This window comes from Manis javanica, chromosome 15 (assembly GCF_040802235.1).
Source record: "Manis javanica isolate MJ-LG chromosome 15, MJ_LKY, whole genome shotgun sequence".
NCBI lineage: Eukaryota > Metazoa > Chordata > Mammalia > Pholidota > Manidae > Manis > Manis javanica.
The window spans coordinates 76371263-76394725 of NC_133170.1; the positions used below are offsets into that span (position 1 = coordinate 76371263).

A 23463-nucleotide genomic window follows, 5' to 3' on the forward strand; every position below is an offset into this window, starting at 1 on the left:
AAATGTTTGATAAAATTCAGCAGTGAAACCATCTGGTTCTGGAGTTTTGTTCTTAGATAGTTCTTAAATTACCAATTCGATTTCCTTGCTGGTAATTGGTCTATTCAGGTTTTCTGTTTCTTCCTGGGTCAGCCTTGGAAGGTTGTATTTTTCTGGAAAGTTGTCCATTTCTTCTAGGTTATCCAGTTTGTCAGCATATAATTTTTCATAGTATTCTCTCATAATTCTTTGTATTTCTCTAGTGTCCATAGTGATTTTTCCTTTCTCATTTCTGATTCTGTTATGTATGTAGACTCTTTTTTTCTTCATAAGTTTGGCTACTCCTGCTTTCTTTTAGTTAAAATGGAATACTGAAAAATTGTTTAATTCCTCTATTTGCTTTTTTAGCTTGAACTTCTGCCTTTTATTTTTTAAAGTTTGCTTTAGGGATTATTATATACATACTTAATTTTTTAATAACCCAACTACAATTAATATTTTACCAGTTAATAAAAATATAAAAACGTTGCAACCATATAGGTCCATTTGTCCTCCATCCACATACATTTTTTCTTCAGTTACAAAATTTTATCACAGCATATTAATTGTCCTGCTTTATTGTTTGCTTCCTGTGTGTAATTTATAAATTAAGCACCATTGGTAGGCATGTGTAGGAAAAAAAGAGTCTATACAGGGTTCAGCACTATCTGGGGTTTTAAGCATCCTCTAAGTGTCTTGGAAGGTATCCCCTGAAGATAAGGGGGGGGGGGAAAACTCCTGTACTCAAATCCACCTCTTCTGGTTTCTAATCACACATTCCTTCCATCATCCCACATCTAGACCATTCCTGTTTCTGTCGCTTTTTTTTCTCAGCTGAGGGGAGTCATGAAAAAGAGGCAGGAATCAAAGTTAGGCCTAAAAGGCACTGAGGGGTAGAAGCACCTTGTGGAACAAGGGCCACTGGAGCTGAATGTCCAGGTCCTGGTCACTCTCCATGTATGAGGCTGAAGGTCTCCTTGCAGCCCAATGGCCTAATGCCCCCAGGGAAATTCTTATAGTTGCACACAGTGAACTGCAGCTTCACATGGACATGGGACTCTTCCTCCCATGGTAGGTACAGTTGGAGGGAAGCCAGTGGTCAGTGTCTCTGCCTTCTTGCAATGGGAAATCCTGGTACATGCAGAGGGATGTCCCATCAGAATCTGCTGCACCTCATTCCACTTGTCCTTCGGGGCATCCAGCAGCCAGCCCAGCTCTTGCTGTACTGTAATCGTGCCCATCAGTGACTGGTTTGGTGCGTGCCTTCAGGGGCAGCGGTGCACACACAGCAGCAGCAGGAGCACAAGCCCCAGGGGCCAGCTCCACTCCATGGCGCCAGGCTGGTACCTGGGACCATGGCCCACATGGCTGGGCCAGGTCTCTGCGACTGGTATCCTCCACCCATATTTAATGCAGTAGTCGTTATAGGTATTAAAGTCTTCATATGTTACAAACCCCAATATACAATGTTGAAATTTTTGCTCAGTTGTACAGTTGTATGTATATTAAATAGATTAAGGGAAATCTTTTATATTAAATCCACATATTTGCCATTACCAGTTGTACAGTTGTAGTAATCTAACAACTCAGTGACTTAAGACAATAAACATTTATTATCTTCTAATTTATGTGAGTCAGGAATTTGAATTGGTTTAGCTAGGTGATCCTGGACTGTGGCTTATGAGATTAGTCAGAATATTAGCCAGAACTGTAGTCATTTTAAGGTTTAACTAACTCAAACTAGAGGATGTGTTTCCAGAATCTCACATCATAGCATAGTGATACTGACTTGTTAGGAGACCCATGTCTTACCATGTGGACCTCTCCATATAGCTGTTTGAGTTCCCTCATGACATGGCATCTGACTTCCCCCAGTGTGAGTGGTCTAAGGGAGTAAGATGGAAGTGGTATTTTTACAAAATGTAATTTGATATAATTCTTATACCATAGAAGACACACTTCTATATAGTTCAGTTGTCTGTATACTCACAAAGTTGTAGAATCATCACTATGACCTAGGTCCAGAATATTTTCATCATCCCCAAAGGAAATCCTATACTGGTTAACTGTCACCCCACTTCACCCTTCCCCTGAGCACCACTAATCTCCTTTCTTTCTCTATGGCTTTGCCTATTTTTGACATTTCATATAAATGAAATCATATTTTATGTGGCCCTTTGTGTGTTGCAGCTTGTGTTGGCACTTTATTCCTTTTTATAGCTGAATAATATTCCATTGTATGGACACCTGTTTATCCATTCATCAAATTGTGGACATTTGGGTTGTTTCCCCTTTTTGGCTATTATGAATAGTGCCACTGTGAACATTTGTATACATGTTTTGTGAGGATATATATTTTAAATTCTGTCTTGTATGTGAGTGGAATTGCTGGGTCATATGGTAACTCTATTTTACCTTTGTGGACCTGCCAAACTTTTCCAAAGAAGGTTCCCCATTTTATGATCCCACAGCAATCCCATATGAAGGTTCCAATCTCTTCATATCCTTGCTTTCTAATTAGTCATCCTAGTGGATGTGAAGTGGTAGCTCATGGCTTTGATTTGCATTTCCCTGATAACTAATGGTATTGACATTTTCTCATATACTTACTGGCCATTTATGTGTCTTTATTGGAGAAATGTCTATTTGAATCTTTTGCCCATATAAATAATTGGATTGTCTTAATGAGTTGTAAGAGTTCCTTATATATTCTGGATACTAAATCCTTGTATGATTGACAATTTCTCCCATTCTTTGGGCTATCTTTTTACATTCCTGATTGTGTCTTAAAGCACAAATGTTTTATATTTTGATGTTGTTCAATGATCAGCTGTTTTCTTTGGCTGTGTGTATTTTAGGTGTTTTACCTAAGAAATCTGCCTAAGCCAAGGATATGAAGTCTTAGACCTATGGAAGTGTTTTTTATGACCTAAGCTTTGGGAATCACACACTGTCCCTTCATATTCTATTGATCACACAGACCAATCCCGATACACTGTGAGAGGGGACTACATATAGAACATAAATACCAGGAAGAGAGGACCACTGGAGACCATTTTTGAAATTATTAGACTGCTTGATTTATTAATTCCTGTAAATCTTAATTCCCATCTGGTGTCATTTGCCCTGAGCCTGAAGAACTTCAGTATTTCTTCTCATGTGGTTCTGCTTCTGCTGAAACTTCTACAGTTCACGTAAAAATGCCAATATTTCACCTTCTTTTTTTTTTTTTTTTTGCAAGAAATCTTTATTGGTGGTGGTGGTGGTTTAAGAAACAGGCCTACTATTTATAGTTCCTCCTATTTACATTATACAGTTGTTGCCATTTGTTCCCAGTACCCTCTGAATTTTTTTTTTTTTTGAGAGGGCATCTCTCATATTTATTGATCAAATGGTTGTTAACAACAATAAAATTCTGTATAGGGGAGTCAATGCTCAATGCACATTCATTAATCCATCTCAAGCCTAATTCTCGTCAGTCTCCAATCTTCTGAAGCATAACGAACAAGTTCTTAGATGGTGAACGAATTCTTACATAGTGAATAAGTTCTTACATGGTGAACAGTACAAGGGCAGTCATCACAGAAACTTTCGGTTTTGATCACGCATTATGAACTATAAACAACCAGGTCAAATATGAATATTTGTTTGATTTTTATACTTGATTTATATGTGGATCTCACATTTCTCCCTTTATTATTATTTTTATTTTTAATAAAATGCTGAAGTGGTAGGTAGATGCAAGATAAAGGTAGAAAACATAGTTTTAGTGTTGTAAGAGAGCAATTGTAGATAATCAGGTGTGTGCCTGTAGACTATGTGTTAATCCAAGCTAGACAAGGGCATTAAAACATCCACGGATGCAGAAGATTTCTCTCAAAACAGGGGGGGTGAGGTTCTAAGCTTCACCACTGTTGATCCCCAATTTCTCACCTGATGGCCCCCCTGTGACTGTACCTGTCTTAGGTTGTTCCTCCCTTGAGGAATCTTACCCGTCTCTGGCTGACCAGTCATCTTCCGGGGTCATACAGGGAGATGTAAAGTTGGTAAGTGAGAGAGAAGCCATATTGCTTGAAAAGGTTAGCTTTTTACTTCTTTGCAGATTTATGCCCTGTGGCTTCTATGCCCAGCATTTGTCTTGAGGTATCTTTACCATTTGGAGGAATTATGATACTCAGTAAATTCGATATGAGGCACAAATTCTATTTAAGGGTTGTAATTAGGAAGGAAGAAGAAAAGCTATAGAGGTAGCAAATGGAAGAAAACATGGGAGGATTATTTCTTTGACATATCTTCTTGTAGAGTAACTTAAGTATGTATAGGTTTTAAACTACTAACTAAATTGTGCACACATATTAACATAATAGGAATACAGTTACATAAACAAAGCAGATCTATAATTACCAGCCATCTCCAGTGAAGCCAAGAAAACCAGTTAGGCATCCTAGGCATTTGTGAAAATTTGTCTATGATATGATGGATATTGTCCAACTGTACTTGAACAGTCTGAGAGAAATCAGACAAATTAAAGCAACCCATTTCTGGGAACTGTTCACATCTCATATGTTCTTTTAACCGTAGATAGTCTGTAGTCGTAAGATTTTGGAGTGCTACAACTTGCACTTCTCCTAATTCTTGGTTGAGTTCCAACAGTACAGATCCAGTCAAATTTGTTGTTTTACTGTATGCACAGGCCAGCTTAGATATCTCCTTCTTCATTCCAATGGCAAGTCCAGGAAATGGTGGGATGGATGCAGCTACAACTGCAGCATCGCCTGGATCTTTGTGGAGGTTTTTTGATGATCATCTTCTGGTATGAGTCTTCCAGAGAGTGCTGATGTTGGAAGTTCTTCTTTATATCGTATCTTAGTTCATTTTCTGGGTAGCCAAATTAGGCTTTGATCTTCTGTATAAAAACAAACAGACCCTTTGCCCACACTGATATGCCCTTTATACCATTGATTTCACCTTCATTTTGAAGACTATTTCCACTGGATATAGAATTCTGGCTTGACATGTATAACTTTCATACCTTTAAAGATGTCATTCTGTTGTCTTCTAGTCACTATGGCTTCTGTTAAAAAGTTTGCATACAACTGGAGTGTTTCATACAGCAGAGGAAATGTTGTTTCTCTGAATAATGCACTGCTTCTATCTTGCTTTCAAGAATTTTTTTTTAGTTTCCAGCAGTTTGACTATGAAGTTCCTGGTTGTAGTTTTCTTTATACTTATTCTGTTTGGGGTTTGTTTTGGTTCTTAACGATTCTCCAAATTTGAAATATATGGCCATCTTTTCCAAAATTTTTTTTCTGCCTAATTCTTCCCTCTCATTCTGAGATTCCAATTATGTATATGTTACTGTTTGTTATCCAATGGAGCTCTGATCATCTTTTCAGGATTCTTTTTTTTTTTTTTTTTTGGTATTCTTCAGATTGGATATCTATGCTCTATTTCAGGGCTTGGGAAACTTGGGACCACTACAGGTTGAATCTTATTGCCATTCATTTACTATAGCTGTTTTCACACTACAGTGGCAGAGATGTAGAGACCTTTGACCATCAAAGCCAGACATTTCTACTATCAGTTTTTTACAGAAAGGGTTTACTAACTTCTGCTTTTTCAAGCTTGATTGTCATCTTTGATTTGCTGTTAATCTATTCAATTTACTCTTCAGGTATTGTATTTTTCAGTTCTAGAATTTCTATTTGGTTCTTTTTGTTACTGATTCTTTGCTGACAATTCTTGTTTGTGCATTCATTGTATTTTTCCTTTACATTCTTTTTAATTGATTTAGTATTCTAAGATACAGGTCATCTCAGCTACCATTCTCTTTGGTATGGATCACATTTTCTCGTTTTTCTTACGTGTACTAATTCTGAATTGTATCTGGATACTGTGAATAATCCATTGCATAAAGTATGAGTATTTTTAAAGCACACAGGTAACTTGGCTGAACTCAGACCTAAAAGTTTTGATTCCCCTGTGGTGGGCAGCAGCTATTAATTCTCTTTAGTTCTTTTAGCTGGCTGCTTGGAGTCTGTCTGCTCCATGACTATATAGTTAAGCATTAGAGATTTGGGCACTTTATAGGCAGAATGTGGGGCTCCTTCTCTCCTTTCTGGACTTACTCCCTCACTTTTCAGGTGCTAGGGTCACTCTTTCTCTTTCCTTTGGTTATTGAAGCCACTAAGATTTGAGGTTACTATCCAAGTTTTCACTACTCTACATAGTGCCAAATTAGGGCCTGTCTGCAGGCAAAGGGCCATAAAAACAGGGATTCATCCAGGGCCATTCTGTTCCACCTTTTACCTCTTCCCCAGTTTCTCTGGAGTTTGGTTGCTCTTCCCTGCCTTACGGTGGTTTTCTCTATTTTACTGAGGATTTGTAGCTGTCATTCGAGGGAGGGTTGGTTGAATAGGAGTTCCTCCACCATTAGCAGAACTTGAACCTTCTCCCTTGCTTTTCAAAAGGTTACTTTCTCTATTTCATCTGTATTTTATTTTTAGTAGTGTGACTGGTTTGACCTATAGCCTGCCATTACTGGGGATCAGAACAGCAGTAGACAGTTGTTTCATGGTTTGGTTTTTTTTGGCAATTAAAAACAATTAAGGTATCATTCATATATAATCTTATGAAGGTTTCATAAGAGCAACATTGTGGTTTCAACATTCACCCGTATTATCAATTCCCTCCCTCACCCCACTGCAATCACTGTCCATCAGCATAGTAAGATGCTGATGGAGTCATCACTCATCTTCCCTGTGACCTACCTATATTGTGTGTGTTGATTATAATGCCCCTTAATCCCCTTCTCCCCCACCACCGACCCACCCTCCCAACCTCTTCCCTTTGGTAATCACTAGACCCTTCTTGGAGTCTGTGAATCTGCTGCTGTTTTGTTCATTCAGTTTTGCTTTGTTTTTATACTCCACAAATGAGTGAAATCATGTGGTATTTGTCTTTCTCTGCCTGGCTTATTTCACTGAGTATAAAACATAAAATCTAGCTCCATCCATGTTGTGGCAAATGGTAGGATTTTTTCTTTTTATGGCTGAATAATATTCCATGTGTATATGTACATCTTTATCTATTCACCTATTGATGGAGACCTAGGCTGCCTCCCTATCTTGGCTATTGTAAATAGTGCTGTGATAAACATAGGGGGTGCATATGTCTTTTTGAATCAGCGATCTTGTTTTCTTTGGGTAAATTCTTAAGAGTGGAAATTTTGGGTCAAATGGTATTTCTATTTTTAGGACCCTCTATATTGATTTCCACAATGGTTGAACTAATTTACACTCCTTCAAACGGTGTAGGAGGGTTCCCCTTTCTCTGCATCTTCACCAGCATGTTTCTTGTCTTTTGCATACTGGCCATTCTAACTGGTGTGAGGTGATATACCTCATTGTGGTTCTGATTTGCATTTCCCTGATGATTAGTTATGTGGAGCATCTTTTCATGTATGTGCCTGTTGGCCATCTGAGTTTCTTTGGAGAAGTTCTGTTCAGATCCTCTGCCCATTTTTTAATTGGGTTTATATTATTGTTTTAATGAAAGCAGTGGGGGGGTTTCATAATTTTAACATTTAATCTGGCTGCCTCAGGTGCCTGCAAGAGATTCTATTTGGTCCTGACCACCCCCATCCTGATTTGTATGGGCAGTACCCTCTTACCAGCCATTTAAGTCTGCTGTGCTGCAGCATGGCATTACTGGGAGGGTCTCTGCATATCCTTCTCAGCAGCTGGGTCAGCGCGGGTCCTATAGCAGCCCAAACTCTAGCTCTTCCCTGCTTCCTAAAAGGGTTGGTGGTCCTTCACCTCCAACAGCATATTGTTTGCACATAACTCCTGCTTACAGAAACTCCCCTGCTTTTAAGCCAAATGAGTCATATCTACAAAACGTGGTGTGTTTACTTTCTGATAACCTGGGCAATGAGCTCAGGCCCTGGAGTAGGAAGACCTGGGGCAAATCAGCTGACCCTGGAACTCCTTTCTCTGGTCAATAAAACATACCTTGCCTATACTGTATCAGTAGGTTTTAATAAAAATCTAAGATGACCACCATGTTGCCCACAAAGTGGATTTGGTTAAGACCAGGGCAGAGGTGGTTTCAACAACCTTTATTTGCTGTTTGTCAGTGGTTGGATTTGAAATGTTCTGGTGCTGAATGTTTTCATGATTTTTATTTTCTGAGAGTGGGATCTGTCTAAAATGGTTAAGGTCATAGGCCAGTGTTTGAGCTTATTCTGCCACTTACCAGTTGGTGTTTCCTTTGTAAAAACTGGTGTTAGCAGTAGCCCCTACCTCAGAGGACTTTTGTGAGGTGTATGTGTGACTGTCTCTCGCTGAAGCTCTATCAAATTTTCCCATGTTTGATTTAACTCCCTGTCCCAGCTCTCTTTGAATCATAGTTCTTTCTCCTTGCTTCATGTCCTCAAATTTGTAACCTTGGCAGTTGTACCCTTAGCTACCTTATCAAGAGAATGGTTGAGCCATCCCTCTGTGCATTTGGAATGGAGTCAGTTATCAGTCCCCTTCATCACCAACACCTTAGCCCTCCCTGCTTTCCCCACCCTGTCCCAGAAGAGACAGACTTGTCCAAATGCTTTCTTGAAGTCTACTCTTACCCTCTACCTAGTCTGGCTCCTCTCTCCCCCGATCTTGTGGACTGACTTGAGTCAAGTGGTTTAGAATGACATTGCTCTTTATTTTAAGATAGGCCAGGAGTTTGGCCCATTGAGTCTTTCATTCCAAGAGTGTTCAAGAAAAACCTACAGATTTGAGAATACAGGTCCACATGACTGACAGGGTAGTTTCACAGTGTAGCGGTCACCTTTTGCCTCAAAACAAGTAGCAGGGCTCTAAAGTAAGAGAGGGAATGGGTAGCATTTACTATGGAGAAATCAAAGGTATAGAAACAAATATTGTCAACACTGGTTTGTTTGCAGAATCTGGTTAGAGAGTGGTATTCCTAGTCTTAAGCAGCCAAAATGTTAAGGATCCATTGGCAGAGTCTATCCCAACTGAGTTTCTGTGAGCACAAGTTCAGGGCCTTTTGCAGGACTCTCTGTGGTCTGTACTGGAGATACTTCAAGCTTTAGAATTCTGTCGAGAATTCTGCTCAGCTTGGGCTGCAAAACAAGGCCCAAGTTGACCTCTTGAGGAAGGTCTTACCTACAGGCTCTAGGAGTCACTTCTTAAACATGACTAGGGTGAGGCACACTGCTGGGTCCTTCCAGAGGAGCAGTGACAGTAGAGGAGATGCCCAGACAACCCAGGGCATGCAGATGTGGGAAACTCTTACACTCGCTCACTCATCACCCCCTTTTTGTACCAAGTCCGTCAGTGTGTAGAGGAAAACATCAAGACCCTCCTGGCCTAGGCTTATGGTAAAGATCTTACTATGCAGAATCCACTCTGTTTTGAAAGCCTAGACTGGGATTCAAGTACTAGCCTCCCCTGCACTGCTCACAGTGGAAGGATAACCCGTTTCCTCAGTGATGAACTGGAAGATTACAGAAGCTGTGGTCATTTCAACAATGAAAGTATATTTATACATTTAAATTTGATTCATTATATTCTAACTCCACAGACAATAGTGTCTACTGTTCATTTAATAAATAAAGCACCTCTGTCCCCCTTCCAGATTACAAAACTAGGAAGGACTTGGAGGAGCTTTGTCACTAACCCCAGGTCACATGTAGCTGTGAGGATAAGTGCTAACAGATGCTCTAACACAGAATGTTGGAGCAATTTTCCTACCTTTCACTGTTGAGATATATTCCCTTGTGTATATTCCCCCTAAGGCTTTAAGTATCATTTCTGTGCTTAAGACATCTCAATTTTGTAGTTTTAGCTGCTCTACTGGCAAATCAGAACTCTCCTCCTATCTCAGTTTTGGCAATTGTTGTCTTTGAGTCCCCACCCTCTGCGTCCCGTGAGGCAGCAAGGGAGGGCCTGTTGGCTGACAGTTCAGTGAGGACCCACGAGGTAATGTCCAATGGCAACAGTGGCTGTTGAAGAGCCAGGGCCCCTGGCCAGTGTGGAGTGATCCCACTTGCTACCAGCCCTGGGGAAGATGGCACTGTTTTCACCACTGTCAGGCCAATACAACCATGACTCATCTGTAGAATGCTTCAACCTCTTAAAGGCCAACAAGGGGCGCTCCTCCCTGTACTAGAAAGTCCTCAACCTCCTTTTTGAAGTCTGTTTTCTGCCCTCCCTAGGAAGTGCTACTATATTCCTGAGGAAAAACCCCAATAGTCAAGCCACAACAGGGATTGGAGGTGTGAGGGAAGGTTCAACTACAAAGGCTATCAGTTATGTGCATGCACTTGCTGTGCCCCAGGAAATCCCGGCAGGCAAAGTGAACTGTCTCATTAGAAGAGAACTTGCCTGGATCAAGTCTGTTCCACAGGGCGAGGACTGGTACTCAGAATCCTGGGACTGGAATGCTGGCACAGGGCCACGATGCTGCCCTGCCCTCTTTAGCAATTTGTCCTTTAAACACCCACTTCCTGTCTTTAATTCCTCACAAGGCAAAGCCCATGGCCCACGGCTTGGCATATTTTCTGACTCCCAGTCTTGCCTTGTTTCCTTTCCCTAACCAGTTTCTCTATCTTTTGGATCTAGTGAGAGTCCCAGGCCTCAGACGGGGCTAGAGCAAGCTCATGGACTCTTCCATTTCAGGAACCCCTCAGGACCTCTGTTCACCTGCAAACCAGTGGCAAGTTTTACAGGTTCTACTCAGCAGGGAACAGCCTTCTTGGAACTTCAGTGACTAAGCAGAAAACAAATTAATCACTGCTTAAAGCACTGTAAGATCAGAATTTCCACAACTGACCTGTAGGACATTTAGATTAAGTGCCTGCTACCTGCTGGCTCTCAGTAAAAAGACTGTGAGCAGTGCTGCAGAGGCAGTGTGCTTGGTGCTTTCATGTGTCATTTACACATTTGGTCAGATGCTGGCCTGTGTCCATCAGGAGCACTGGGCTTCTGCTGGAGTAAGAATTTATAACCCTGCTTTTCAATCTTCTCTTAAATTGGGCACATCCAGTCCTTTGTAAGAGCATTCCCAGTTATGCCTCTGCTAGTTACAGCAACGCCCAGAACCATGGCAGAGAGCTGTGTCACTATGAAAGGTGAAATAAAATGGAGTCACATATGTCAAGGGGTTTGAAGATAGAGGAGTCAGACTTATGTCCTCACAAGGTGTAACTGTTAACTTCTGAACTGGACCAAACCACAAATACTCTAAGGACTCTGTACAGACAACTTGCAACTTGCTACAGTAATGGACTTTTGCTCTGTGACAGCCTTTGTAGCTAATTGTTTTCTGCCAACACGGAAAGTCCTTTGTAATCAACATCTACAAACATCCCCTTTTTGTTTTTAAAGACATTTCTTCCTTAGTAGGGCATTATTTGGGTTGCTACCCAATCTGTATTCCCCGAAATACAATTCTTTGATCCCAAATAAATGCTTTTGCTTAATTATTATTGCCTCTCCTTGAGCTCAGTGCTGCTACATGGCATGTCCTGCACTGGACTTCTGGAGTAGGGGCAGGGTATTTGGTTTTGTTCACTGAAGCACCAGTGCCCAACAGCTTAAGTTGAATCATGACTGACTTACCTCACATGGACAGGAAAGGCTGACATAGTCAAAAGGAGTATGGAAAGTATTGTTCTGGGAGAACCCCTCCTCCCATCAACACATACGTGGAATCTGAATCTGACGAAGTTTAAAGTCTTGCCAACAGAAAGCAGTCTATGTTGCAAAGGAATGGAAATAACTTACGGATAAAGAAAAATTCTTACCTGACTTATCCCTCTCAGAAGAGGCCCAAGTTCTGCCTGATTTGCAGAGTTCTGTACAAATTCCTGTGGCAAGGCTGACATCTGTGTTAGGAACAGGAACCATTGTTCTTGAAGTGGTTTCACTGTTGCAAATTGCCAAAGAAATGTGATTTAGTGAAGGACATTGTCCAGGCCAGTAGGCATTGGAGACCAGAGGTAGGGCCGGCTGATTCCCTTCTGAGCCTGTACGGTCTCATCTGCTGCTACAGAGAATTGCACAGTGGACATTGTTGATGAGTATACTTGTAGATGCAGAACTGCTACATTCCAAGGCTCTGACCTAAATGTTAGGCTTTACAGAACACAAATGTCTACAATACAGCTCTGGATCTGGTTAGCAGTAATATGAACACTGCTATGCAGACACCACAGATTCTATTTTTAACACTTTATTAACAAAACAGAACTCCCTTCCCTCCACCCTTAACAAAGAAGTAACTTGTTGTTCTTGTGGATAACATAACTTACCTGTTTAAACAAGGCCTGTGCTGGCCTGCTACAAAGGGAATTCAGATAGTACCTACCCCGCTAAGTCCCCCAGTCCTGGTTTGCCCTGTTCGTATACAGACAGTTATGTAGCTATCTTATTCAGAAAAGGCATAAGCTGTAATAATAGCAATGGAACATGCTAGGCTTGGGATAAACTTTGCTGTCATATCTTCATTAGCTCAAGTTAAAAGAAAGTTACTATAAATACACAAGAGTTCCAACATGCAGTCTATTTTGCGGGAAGAACCTCAGACCACTGAGGAAGGAAGGGGGTTCACCCTGGAACTTTGTAAACATGCCTTGCTAAAGCAAAAGCCTTCTTAGATAGAAAACTGCAAAACTCAGAGTATCTGAGAAACCAGAAAAAATACGGACATATCAGGTAGGTGGAAGGGAAGGGGGGAGACCGCAGGGAGAATCGAAAGCACGTGCTTTAACTGAGTCACCCCCAACCCTGCCCCCATCAAAAGAGCACTGTACTTCCAGAACAGGGGGAATTCTAGTATCTGCTGTGGTTAATTTTAAACAAGGAATATTTGCAGTTCCTCTGCCAAAGTTTTAAGAGCAGCTGGAATTGAAATTACATTTAGGAGTCCCATGTGGATACTTTGCTCTCTAAACCTGCAGAGAAGAATGACAAAAAAAATCACATTCTTTCTTGTCCGGAATAGTTTTTTTTTTTAACAGAAAGATAAAATTAAAACGACCAAATGCCATGATAATATTTCTAACTATTATTGGCACTCGCCCCTATTTGGAGTCATTTTGAAAGACTCCCCCACCAACCCCATTTAGCCATTAGTGTCCCCAAGGGCTAAGAAAGAAGTACAACTGGTAAATAGTGAGCACATGAGCACTTTGTTTGGAAAACAGAAACTTCCGTTCTCTGACATCTCTAGGACTAAATGAGAGCTGCAAGTGACCCCATCTGGAGACGGACAGGGTCTTCCTGTCAGTCTTATGGAACAGGCAGTGCAGGTGATAGGTGACGGTTATCAACTGTTTGGTATCAACAACCAAAAGTGAAGATGGGGTGACAAAGGCTAGAAAGGAGTCATTTATTTAAAAAACAAAAACAAAATCCCCAAAGAACCAACAAAACAAAAAACAAAACAGCCCTCAGCAGGATTTGAAGACACAACAGAGAAGTGCACCACCCCCACCCCCTCACACTCCCTTGAAAACTCACTGTGCACCGTCTGTGAGCACTAGCTTCAGTGACTTCACACAACGGGAACCAAAGCACCACAGCTTTTACACAGGGCAAGGCAAAGGCAGGTCACCTGCTTATGAGGAAGCAGGACACACAGGCCCTTCACCAGCGCGTGCCATCAGGTATCCAGGCTTCTCTCTGCCTTTGAACAAGGGGTAATTTTTGGTCAGGCAGAGGCTGCACAGATAAAGGCAAGCTGACATTATCACCTACTTACTACCAGAAAGCCGCTGCCTCTCCAACACAGACCACAGCACATGGTCAGATCTAAGGGGACAGAGCAGCTCGTTCCTTCTGCCATTCCTGGAATGCAGGGCTCATTTCAGAAGGGCATTTGACATTTGTCCCCAATATGCAGCTGTCAGCACAGGTAAACCAACACTATAATCACAACAGCAAGGACAGGATTATGTTGCTTTTTTTTCCTTAAAGGAGTGAGGGCATGGAAAGATACAGCACACCAGTGAAATCAAATGCCAAAAAAAAAAATCACAAAAAAATAGAAAATAGAAAAATGTATTTACAAGTAGTACATTACTATGATCAGAAAGCACAAAGACACCTGCTGCTATATAATACATGCACTGGTTCAAGAAGAAACTACTAAAAACCCTGCAAGGGAGAAGACTGTAGAAACAAAAGAAGGGCCAAAAAGTTTTAATGTTTCATCCCTAATTTGCTACACTGACCAAAACCAAATGGGTGTCCCCTGAAGTCCATGAGTATATCAGTACAAATACTATACTGGTTTTTAACTGCACGTTCAGTTGTGGAGGGGAAGACAGCAGCTTATCCATATACAAGGAAGCCAGAGTAACTGCTCTACATGCTAAAAATTACAGCAAGTCCCTGTCTGCTACACAGCATGATCTTAGCAGTTTTTATTTTGTTTATTCATATATATCTATGTGCACGCACATGTGTGTGTATGTATAAAAACCATGCCCTCATTCACTGCCAACATGACATCTGGGTGGACATGAACTCATTACAACAAGTTCTTATGTATATGTTGTAAGAAGTCACTCAATGTCTGTGGATTTAATAAGTCATTTCACACCACAGAAAATATTTAATAAATCCAAAAAAAGGAAAGAATATAATGACAGAAGAGCTCTGTCTCAGTTCTCAGAAACTGAGTCCCCCACAGGAAACTGGTCCCAAAGTTCTTGAGGGTTCACTGAAGAAACTTCGCTTTGCTAATGTTTTTCATCCGTTTAGTGTTCAAAAGGTAGGGAACAACTCCTTGCCGTTGTCAGTTTTAAATAGTCACATCTCCATCCCCCACAGGTAACAGTCTGGTGCAGATCCATAAAAATGGGGGAGAAGGAGTGTGGGGGAGGGCGTGTCACCTCAGGAGGGGCTCCCCTTCTCCAGTGGTAGGAAGAGAGGGAACGAAGCTGGGTTCCAGCACCTCGCTCCTGCAAACAAGCTCCCTGCAAATGGAAATTCAGTCACACGTCAGTTCCATAAACAGGTAGATCTCTGAGTACCGGGCTGGCTCTAAGAGGAAACAAAACCACGCGTTGACAGGAAGGGACTAAGATGGCCATTCTGCTCACTCTCTGGGATCCATCATACTTCCAGGAATCGTGAGCTGCTGGATTTGGAGTGGAATGGCTCAGACCACATCCGCCGTAGGTCACCCTGGGAAAGATTGAAGTTAACAGATTTAAACATGAGGCACACATCTCTACAAGTCCTTTATGATTCTTGATGTCAGATCAGATTGCTTCTACAGAGAATCAAGGAACATTCAAATTTTACTCACTGAAAAGTAACCCATCATTCTTTGAAGACCTCACTAGAAGAGCTTTTAGGCCCCTTGAGCAGGGAAGGGCTTTTGCAATTCTATCCTGGTGTAAATTCTATCACTTACGATCATGTCAGATGGTCTAGGGAAGTTAATTAACCTCTGTGTTTCCTCATCTGTAAAATGGGGAGGATAATACAACTCTTGTAAATCAGAGAATGCTCCAAGTCTATTTTCTTATCATATATTTAATTATTTCCAAACTTTGGTGCAGAGTATTAAAAGAGCTGTTAGGAAGCTACTTTTAAGGGAATCAGGCAGTCTTGCAAGTTGAACTCCAGGAATCTTAGTTATTAATCCGTGACCAGACAATTAGTGGTCTCACTCACTAGCATTTGCTGCCAGTGGCTGTTAAGAATATGGAATATCAGGTTAGCAAAAATCAACCAACCCAGTGTCAAGATAAAGAGCTCAGGAGCTTCAGCAGAACTACTAGCAAGCAGAATACATAACTAAGTCCAGGTCAATGCCAAGGTACTGTTTTCATAGGTTTAGAACAGCTTCTCTCACCTTTAAATAGGCCATTGTGAGGAGTGGCAATAAGGTAAATGGCACCAAATAGAGAAGGGCGGGCTGGGCTGCTCGATGAATGCGAGATGCCACAGTAGCAGTGAGTAGACCTATGAGAGAGACATTAGTGAATAACCACAGCCAGTCCTGGGAGAGGAAAACCTCTGTTACCTGGCCCTTCTTGGTAGGTCTTGATGTCACAGCTCTAATGTGACATATTCCATCCAACGGGTAGGACGTGAAGTGCCCAGCTCCACAAGCCCAGAACGCCAGGGACCTATGAGTGGCCAAGCCCCATGCAGTGCTCCAGTTCCAGGTCCAAGCCCTCACACCTCTGCTCTGAGTGTGCTTGGCCTCCCTCTGTCGCCTGTGGTATGTGATGCCAGACTTGGAGATGAAAAGACCTAGATTCAAGTTCCAACTATGCTAATTGTGACATGATAGCTATGTAACCTTGGTTATAACATGTCCTTTCCCTGAGCCTCTGGCTCCTCACCTGTCTAATGGGGTAGCACCACTTGCCTTGCTCCTCTGAGTTCCTGAACTGAAATGAACCCATGCACATGAAAGTCCTGTGGAATTAGTGAATGACAGTGTTAAGTAAGAGGCATGCTGGTGAGAGGTGTTCTGATCCACATACTCTGCTGTCGCTGCTACAGATGCAAGCAGGTGGCTACTATTCCTATGCCCCATACAGTGGTCTCTTCCTGTCTGTCTGTAAGTGAGCTAGCTAGGGACAGTGGCCTAGGGAGAGACCGAGGTCAGGTGACAGACATGTTAGAACAAATGAAGGGAAGGATCTGTTCAAGTAGGATATAAACATGCCATTCATTAAACTCAAGCTGAAGATACAATTAAGCATACAGATTGATCCATGATCATTGTATGGCAGGTGTTCTCGACTTTCAAGGCCTCACCATACTCTTCCTGTGATATTCAGGCATATTGTTAGGGAACAGGGCTGGCCTGTAGAGAGAGCCTCAATTATCTCATGGGCCAGTGGTCTGTTTTTTCTTCATGGTTGTCTACTACAGAGTTCTCTCTCCTTCCATCAAGCGTCTGCAGCTACAAGATCAGATTTAATTCTGGGTGTTGGAGGACAGCCAGAGAGAGGATTACATGCAGCCTCTCTGGTTCTTACCTACAAAGTACCCAATGAGGGTACAGTGGAAGTAGGAGACCTTCTGCATGCGTCCAGAGATGTTGGCGGGTCCAGAGGCGCCACAGGAGTCACCACTGGCTTGTTTTTTGTAGTTGTCATAACGAAGGACAAAGCACAACAGGAGCCCAGGCATCACGATGTCCCCAATGCCCAACATAGAGAAGTGACTGCCAGTGGAGCTGGAACGCAGAGTCACACATCAGGGAGGCCACCAGTTACAACTCCACTCCTCTGCCTCTGCAAAATCTGTCAGCTTTTTAAGAAGTCAAAGAACTTTTCTGAATGGTGGAAGGAAACCTCTAGTAGTTGAACAACACTAGTTTTAAGAGTTTAGAGATTAAAAGCCAAAAAGTCCTGGCAACAGAGGTCTTCAGACAGGCTCCTCAGTGCTCAGGACAGCACCACAAAGGTGGCTGCTCAGGTATCTGCTGAGGACTGCCACCTCCAGGAATGTCAGGCAACTCAGTATTTTTCACACATTCACAGCTGGACTTCAAACAAGCACCTGACTACAGCACATTTAAGCTTTCCAAAATTATTTTACCAGATCTGTATAACTTTAGCATTCAGACAAATTTTTACAAATGTCTTAGAAGTAAAAAGACCCAGACTCTGCTGTTTTTCAGCCACCTTTAAAATATGCAAACAGTAACATATGGCTGTTGGATAAGATTAATCAGTGATAAAAAGCTCCTGTATCACTGAATGATAAACCTTTGCAAGTCAATTCTCTTCCTCATCTCTAAAATGGAGAACGATGACTCACAGCACTTTTCCAGTCTAGGGTTAGAATGCTGATGACAAAGACTGACCAGTTAAGGAACAGAGGCCCAGGAAGGCAGTGCATTCATCACAAATGAGGCCTGACAGGTCAGTCCTACCTCGGAAAGACCAGTTTTCCAGGCAGAGATAGCCGAGGAACATCACGCCCAACATTGGGCCCCAGGTGGAGCTTCCGGGATAGGACGTCAAGGGGATTGTCAGCCGGCTGCGTGGCCACCTTCACCATGACGTTGCTATTGAAGATGTAGGCAGAGAAAAACACCTGTAGAGTGGAGAGATGCCTTTAACAGAGGGTGCTGGGAGGAACCCAGCATCTTAAGAGCAGAGCCTCAGAATACTGCAACATCATGTTTTTTTGACTGCACGCTTTGAGAAAGCAAATCTTAATTCCCAGGGCAATGAACGTTTTCTGCCTGCTGCTTCTCCTGCTCTTAAGACACCTGCACTATCTATTGTATCATGTCTCAGCAAACAAAGGCCAGGGAAGCTGCCTGCTCAGGACTCCAGGGAATGGTCTTAGATGGGAGGTACTCCCATAGGCTGGCCAGCCAGATTCTAGATACTTAAGAGCTAACAATTTTCAGGAGTGAATACTGCAAATAACATAAAGGAGAGAAGTGGCTTCTGGGAAACATACTTACCCAAAAGACATCGTAGATTAGAAGCCCTGAGAGAAGCAGGCAGGAGACCTTGAGGCTGGGCAGGCGGACAAAGGCTATCATGGCAACACAGAGACCCATGGCCAGGGCTGGGAGGAGACAATAGGTAGTGGTCAGTGTGGAGTAGAGGCTTCATCCTCTCTCCACAAGCTATTCTACAGGCACAAACCTAACAGAATTTGTAAGTCCCTGCAAAAATCAGGCAGCCCTAAGCTCCAGTTTAAGACATTTACACCCTATTAGTGCAAAGTGCCCACTCCAGCCCATTTTGACCTGCTGCTGGTATCTAGGGAGATCCCTTTTCTCCTGCTTTAGATAGTGCTCAACTGTGTAAGACCCAGGAGATCCTCTATTTGGACTGATAAAGCTCCAAACCAGGCTCAGTTCAGGACCTCCAAGCTCTCATTTCCTGCCTCTCCCCATTACTGAGGGTGTGTCACCCTTGCTCTTTCAAAATCAACTCATACGTGTCATCCTTGCTCTTTCAAAATCAACTCATACCCTACATCGCATCCCCTTTCATTTACTCAAGGACATTGTTCCAGCAGTTCATTCTCCTCTCTCTCTGTCCTTGCCTTATTCATTTTTCCTGCACCTCTCAAAATCTGACATACAATATATTTAAAGAAAAAAATGTCTCCTCTCAAATAAAATGTAAGCTTCTTGAGGGTATGGTTCGCTGCTGCATCCCTGGAGTCTAGAAGAAGCCTGGCAGATGAACAATCTCTTCCTGCCTTCAGCCATTCTCCTCGTTCTTCTGAAAACAAAGGTCAGATTAGGCCACATAACTGCTTACAAACTTTCTGTGAGTTATTGGTGTAGCAGGATGAAAGTCAAACAGCTTGGCCAGGCCCTGGCAGGGCTGTACAGGTGGGCATTCTCCCTTGGGCAGCCCCTGTGCTCAGCATGCACTTCCTGCTGCTCTATTCTCCAGCCACTCAAATGTGATCATACCACTCAACACTGTTATGTTTCTTCATGCTTGACAGAAGGTCCTATCCTGGGCTTCTTCACTGGACAAGCCATCTCATTCCTAAAGACCTGGGTCAGAAGGCCCTTCCCTCAGGAAGTCTTTCCTAGTCTAATGAAATTAATTTATTCTTTCTTTGTGATGAGAGGTCACAGAACTTTGAATCTCTCTCATTTATCTGTTCTTTAGTAGTGTGATTATATGCGAGGAAATTCCCTAAACTAGGTGCTCCTGTGGACAGAAACCATGGCTTATTCTTTCTGTGGAGCCCTAACACCTGACCATGTACATATATATAGTCATCAATATTTGCTGAATGAATGAAAAATCATGTTCTCCCAACTTCAAATTTCAAACTATTCTAAGGAAAGTAAAGAAAAGTAAAGCTACATTAGCTGTACATCATTTTAATAGAACTGGTGGTAAACTGAAAATATGTATAACAAAGTGGGAAAATTTAGCAATCTGGCATATCCTACACACATCGATTCAACTGGTATTTAATGAGTTCCTACTGTGGTTATGCTGTTGCACAAACAAAAGAGGAGAAAAACCATTCCCATCCTCACAAAGAAAAGGGTCAGAAAGACAACAGTAAAACTGGTAAAGCTCTATTCCTTCTGTCATTATTGTTATTGAGCATTCACTGCGCTCCATTGTGTGGATTTTGGAAAGCTGTGGTCAAGACATAATTCCACCTTTATAATAAATAACCTAGGACACTCATTTTACTAGGGTCTCCTTTAATTTTTAAAAATTCATAAAAATGAAGCCAAACTGGTAAAATGTACGCAAATTCATGTCATCTGAAATGAATATAATGAAATGTATCAACTAGTTAGGGGTCAATTAGGTTTTGTAAAGATTGAAGCATTCCAAGGTGCACAAGGATGAAGTACAATTTTTAAGGCATAAAGAGATGTACTTAAAGTTCTTTCACTAATCAACCACACCCCATTGTTAAAATAGCAGGGTTTTCCATTGTAATTATCTTTAAGGATAATTACAATGTATAGTTAAGGGAACAAATGTTTGGCTGTATTGTGTGTCAATAAATAGGATACTCACAGGGTAAACTGTTGACTTGAGGAATAACAGTGGTCAGTGGTGGGTGGAAAGCCCTTGGGCTAAGGGTAGAACTGACCACTAGAGAATTGGTCAAACACATATTTCAGCAGAAATGCTGGCTAGGGTGATCTATTCAGGAACTTACAAATAAGTGAATACATGGAATTAGAAAGTATCAAGGAAACAAAGAAGAAATGAAGGCCTAAGATAGACAAGAGATAGGAATATGTGGGCAGTGAGGGTTGGAGGGCTGACTGACGATAACCCAAAGTGGTATGGAAATCAAATGGACAGACAAGCAAAAGGGAAGTTTCCACAGTGAATGCATATGCCTCTGACACAGCACGGGACTGGTTTGTTTCAGAACTTTTCTATTCAGTTTGCCATGCAATCAATCCTAAATTGGCAGGAGCCTTTACAAGTCATGTGGTCTAAGCATCCACTCATTGCTATGTCACTCATTTTATGCTAATTCTAGTCCACTTGGGTTGAAACCAAACATGGACCAGACTACACTGCTCAGTGACAGAATTTTCCATGACTCCAGATAATGTCATTCTACCCTTAATCTTCCAAACAAGAAACTCTTCAGTTCATTTTCAATTTATCAGTCTTTCGTCATGTACAGTCAATCTCCAGCCACTCTAGGGTGGTACTCTTTATTGTTACTGCAGACCTTGGTCATGCTTCCCCACAGTTCCATTTCATGTGTGTCTTTTCCCACTTTTTCTCGCTCTCTTTCTCTCTCCGACTCACTCTTCACTGCCACTGTAAAAAGTCAGTTCGTCAATTCCTGCCCTAAGGTCACTAGTTCCCTACTCTGTGATGGATCAAGTCTAATTATGAAGTGTCACAGCCTCAGGCATAACTCACAGTCTGGCACTGGGCATACCTTGGGGCCCTGGGGTATGTCGTCCTTTGTTCCTCTTTTTCAACCTACTTCCCTCTTCTTCATCCAAGTTAAGCAATACCTCTTTTCCAATCATGCCAGCCAGGTCTCCCTACTGTACAATTAACTGTCATGTTTGAAGGGGCAGAATGCATCCCTTTTCACTTTTTCAGAAAAGGTTCTTAATAAAAGTCAATCACTCCTACCCACAATGAGTATATCCACAAGCTACAACATAACCTCGAAGCACACACTCAACGCTTCATGGAGGTTTGCCTTCCTTTTTCTTCACTCTTTCATTTATGTAACCCTTTAAAATCTTACCTTCTTCTTTAAGGCTTTTCCAAGACAAAATGAAAAGGTTGTATGTTTCCCTTGCTCCATGCTGCAGGAGATACTCCCAAGACTCTCCCTAATAGCTTTATCAACACACTTAACTTCTGGTGAAATATAAATTAACCAAAAGTGTTAGGGAAGTAAATCATTAATTTTAGCCACCTGGCTGTAATTACTTTCAATTTATTATTGACAGAGTCTATATATGTATCATGTTGTCTTCCACAACCAATAGGGCCAGGGACAAAGACAATGACACCAAACTGAGCTAAGATGTTCTCAAAAAGGATTATGTAACCTGTAAGGTCTTAAGCAGTGCTAAGACAGAGACAAAGATCTGCGGACTGCTAAGCCCTATGTGGACCAAGCACCAGAGCCTAGCGTTTTAAAACAAGAAAAAAATCAATCGCCAGATTTCTGACACTGAACATGCTCTAATCATAGGTTAGTAGTTAAGTGCCATAAAATGAGGGGGCTGGGTTAGACATCTGTCAAGCCTCTCCTACTCCCTGAATTCGTCAGGGCAGGCACACTGAACCTCCTTCAATGATCCTTGGACACTAGGTGTGTGCACACAAGATTCATCAGCTTTTAGCTAACATATCACACCACCTATTGTTATCTCCTTTCAAGCTTTTACAAATTTAAAAGGTTAATGTGCCAGATGAAACTAAAAGTACATTAAAAGAGCTCTAGATTTAGCTAAAAATTCTGTGAAGTCCCTTCTTAGTATTAATGCTTCTCAATATAATCTTGAAAATATACCTCATGCCTTGCCCTAAAACAACCACGTTTATTCTGTTTTCGCTCTTAAATTAACTTCAAAGAACAGGCTTTAATTAAGAAACACTCATTTGAAAAATGCTACTACCAAATTATCACTATCTACAAGATAATTTCTGATCCTGCAGAGAAGTCCAGAAAGACTCTTTCCATGGCTAAGAAGAATGTATTTCAGAATGTTTAAGACCATGCCTAGGAAGCTACATTTTCTGTAACAGCAGAAAACAAGTCAAATACACATCCAACACTAGTCTGAGAAACAATTAAAATGTTAAAATGCACTTTTTTTTTTTTTGAGGGAAAAATCTATATACTTGGTCACAAGGGCAGTTTAACAAGTGCAAACTACTAGGAAGAAGAGATCCTTGGACAAGTAAATATTGGGACATAGCAATAATGATAGAAATTGATGTAAAAGTGTACTACTTCAGGTTTAGGGGGAGCCTCCTGAAAACTTAGAAAAAATTTCAACTATTAGGTGAATCTTCACAATGGAAATGTATTTCTGATATATGTCACTGGGAAAATAAAGTTTGTCCTTTATGGCCAATTTTCCATCAACTCTAGAGTTTAAGGGAAAGAAATGGACCTTTTAATGTATCTCAACGAGAGCTGCTTATCCCAGCCTTCCTTTAGTGAGTCTAATAAGCCTAACCCCACTCTGTAGACATACAATGAAGAAAATTCTGCCTGACCAACTTGAACCTGTTTCAGATGGCTGTGTAGATCCAGTTAATCTAGAAAAGAATGTCACCTTCCATCATGCCAACCTTTTCTTTTTTAGTGACATACTAATAGTAAAAGTGCTTTTTTATAATTATCACCTTAGATTAAAACAACATGCTACTTAAACATAATTTTACAGAGTGTTTAGTCTACATTATAGTTTGTTCCCTCAAAACATTCAGTTTCTTAA

At 41.5% G+C, this 23463-nt stretch overlaps 1 protein-coding gene across 4 annotated transcripts in view; it reads right to left on the reverse strand.

Moving 5' to 3' along the window:
• Positions 1–13405: 13405 nt before the first annotated feature.
• SPPL3 (signal peptide peptidase like 3) overlaps positions 13406–23463 on the reverse strand; it is a 149089-nt gene continuing 139031 nt past the window's right edge. For 3 of the 4 annotated variants that reach the window (XM_073223482.1, XM_073223481.1, XM_073223483.1), the window contains 5 exons: positions 18484–18590; positions 17941–18104; positions 17039–17238; positions 15898–16007; positions 14624–15221 (listed from right to left, as the gene is read on the reverse strand). In XM_073223482.1, coding sequence (XP_073079583.1) covers positions 15150–15221; positions 15898–16007; positions 17039–17238; positions 17941–18104; positions 18484–18590 — 653 coding nt within the window. In that variant the 3' untranslated portion in view covers positions 14624–15149. Of the gene's footprint in view, positions 15222–15897; positions 16008–17038; positions 17239–17940; positions 18105–18483; positions 18591–23463 lie in introns of all 4 variants that reach the window. The other variant, XM_073223480.1, reaches the window with a different exon arrangement.